Source organism: Lepidothrix coronata, unplaced genomic scaffold (assembly GCF_001604755.1).
Source record: "Lepidothrix coronata isolate B3197 unplaced genomic scaffold, Lepidothrix_coronata-1.0 Scaffold350, whole genome shotgun sequence".
Classification (NCBI taxonomy): domain Eukaryota; kingdom Metazoa; phylum Chordata; class Aves; order Passeriformes; family Pipridae; genus Lepidothrix; species Lepidothrix coronata.
In genome coordinates this window covers 282,886-285,445 of record NW_016690530.1, presented here as the reverse complement: position 1 = coordinate 285,445, position 2,560 = coordinate 282,886, and the positions used below count along the sequence as shown (strand labels likewise).

The 2,560-nt window shown below is 58.7% G+C and overlaps 1 protein-coding gene across 1 annotated transcript; it reads left to right on the top strand.

The window, feature by feature from the left end:
- Positions 1–256: 256 nt before the first annotated feature.
- Positions 257–2,105, top strand: LOC108509286 (scale keratin-like). The gene is made up of 2 exons (XM_017838646.1): positions 257–366; positions 1,191–2,105. Exon 2 carries the CDS (start codon positions 1,218–1,220, stop codon positions 1,605–1,607), a length of 390 nt encoding a protein of 129 aa, XP_017694135.1. The 5' UTR covers positions 257–366; positions 1,191–1,217; the 3' UTR covers positions 1,608–2,105.
- Positions 2,106–2,560: the final 455 nt, after the last annotated feature.

The following is a 2,560-nucleotide window of genomic DNA, read 5'->3' as shown; positions in this document are numbered from 1 at the left end:
GAGCCAGATCTAAAGCATCAAACCCAAACATGTCCACGACAGCAGGTTCCAGCTCCCATTAAAATCATTAGGGGAAGGTAATGAAGTGTTAACTAACTGGAAGGAGTTTAATTCCTGCTGCAACGAGCTGGGTGGGAGGGTCCCAGCAGTGAAACTGGTCCTTTGGGCTCCGAGATGAAAGGGAAGCCGGAATGTGCAGGTTGTGCCAGGCAGAGATTTCGGTGATTTTGCAAAGCAGGGAGGGTTTCATCACTCGGGGAGTTGGGCTGTGGCTCAGCCCCCCCAGGCCATCTCCAGGGCTGTATAAAAGCAGCAGCTACCCAGGGTTGTTCCATCTCACTCTCCTGCCTCTCTCCTCCACACCGGGTAAGTCTGATGCCACTTCATTTCTTTCTCGGTGCCACAGTGCCTCAGTTTTATTCTTTTTAATTCCAGAGCTTAGGATGCTGTTCATTAGTGTTGCGTTATTTGGTTTAGGATGAAGTTTTTCCTTTATTTCTTCTTCCTTAACTTATTTTTAATCTTATTTTTGGAGTATCTTGGCAAGTTGTTTTACTGCGAGGCTTTAGGAGCCAAGATCAGGGGCTGAGGCATTTATTTTAAATAATATGCTAAACAGCATATAATAGAGTTATATTTCACATTGTTTCCCTGTAATTCATGTTTGGCCATTCTTGTGCTGGTAGGAGACTGAAAATGCAGGGTGGAATAAGCTTTAAAATGCAGAATTCTCCTGCCCCACTTCAGTTCACTGAACTAGAGAGGCTTGGCCACATCCTAAATTCTTTAATGACCCACCTGGAGAAAGAGCTTATTTTAAACCCTGAGGTCCAACCTGACCCTGGCGTTCCCTGGGTGCTGTCCCTGGTCCCCCCAGAGCAGAGCTCAGTCCTGTCCCTCCTCTGCCCCTGCCCAGGAATTGGAGCTGCAGTGGGGTCTCCCCTCAGTCTCCTCCAGCTGAACACACTCAGTGCCCTCAGCCCCTTGAGGCCCTTCCCCATCTCTGCTGCCTCCTTTGGACCCTCTGCAGCAGCTCCAGACCATCCTTCCATTGCAGTCACCAAAACTGCCACAACATTTGCACCCCGGGCTGGTTTCCCCATTCCCCAACAACCCAACCCCGAACCCTGACCTGTCTTTCCCTTCGACCTCGCGCCTCGTTTCTGAGCGGCTCCTTCTCTCTGTTGCAGGATCACCTCCCTCCCCAGAAGAGAAAAATGTCCTGCTACGACGTGTGCCCCACCACCCCCAGCATCTCCTGCCCCCAGCCCGTGGCCAACAGCTGCAACGAGCCGTGCGTGCGGCAGTGCCCCGACTCCACCGCGCTCATCCAGCCGCCGCCCGTGGTGGTCACCTTCCCCGGGCCCATCCTGAGCTCCTTCCCCCAGCAGGCTGTGGTGGGATCCTCGGGGGCACCCGCCTTCGGGGGCTCCCTGGGGCTGGGGGGCCTCTACGGGGGCTCCCTGGGCTACGGAGCCCAGTTTGGGTCCGGGGCCCAGTTCGGATACGGGAGCCCGGCCCTGGCCGCGCTCGGCGGCAGCTCCTGCGGCCCCTTCTCGTCCCGCCGCTACAGCCGCGTCCTCCGCAACGTCTGCGGGCCCTGCTGAGCCCGGGGGGTCCCCACAGCCCCGGGGGTGTCCCCAGAGCCCCGGTGAAGACCCCAATCTGGAGCAATGAGGACGAGGGCTCAGCTTTCCCGCAGCCCCGCCGTGGAGCTCCCGCCCCTTCGCCTTTCTCATCCTTCTCCCGCTCTTTGGTGGCCCCTCAGCGTCTCCTCGTTGCTGTTGTCGCCTGTTCCAGCTTTCCCGGTTTTTGGAACCATCCCGGGGCGCTCATTCCCTGTGGACACCACCCGCAGTGACAAGAACCTTCAGCAGCAGCTGCACAACAGCCAGGAGGAGCCGGCTGAGGACGGGGATGTCTCGGAGCAGGACATTTATTGGCCATGCCCTGGAATTGTCTGGAAGGGGGTTTTTCGTGCTCTGTGATACCTCGCTTTGCAAACAGGCATTTCTTGCTCATTAAAACTTGTTGCATCACACAGCAGCCTCTGGTCTCCCTTCTTCCCTTCAGCCACAGCCTGTCCCGGGTGGCACCTTCCCAAAAGTCAGGACCAAGGTGCTCCCCGGGCAGTAGAACCCCAAAACCTTTTAGCACTGATTAACATTCCCGAGGCTGAAAGAAGAGACGTTCTCTGCAGGGCCGGGAAATGGGGAGAGTGACTTGGACTCTCTTTAGGCAGCACGGCTGTGGCCGACCGGGCTCGGCCGCCTCGGTGCCGCCGGCAAGAGCCGGGGTCCGAGGGCGGCGGCCGACTGGGCTCGGCGGCGGGGATGCCGACGGGGAGAGCCGCTCTCCGAGCCCGGCGGGTAGAGCTGGTGTTGGAGCTCAGCGGATAGAGCCGCTGTCCGTGCTCGGCGGGTAGACCTGGTGTCCGAGCCCGGCGGGTAGACCTGGTGTCCGAGCCCGGAGGGTAGACCTGGTGTCCGAGCCCGGCGGGTAGACCTGGTGTCCGAGCCCGGCGGGTAGACCTGTTGTCCGAGCCCGGCGGGTAGACCTG

Excerpts from the sequence above, each read along its gene's own strand:
- LOC108509286 (XM_017838646.1), top strand. The coding sequence starts at position 1,218 with ATGTCCTGCTACGACGTGTGCCCCACCACCCCCAGCATCTCCTGCCCC.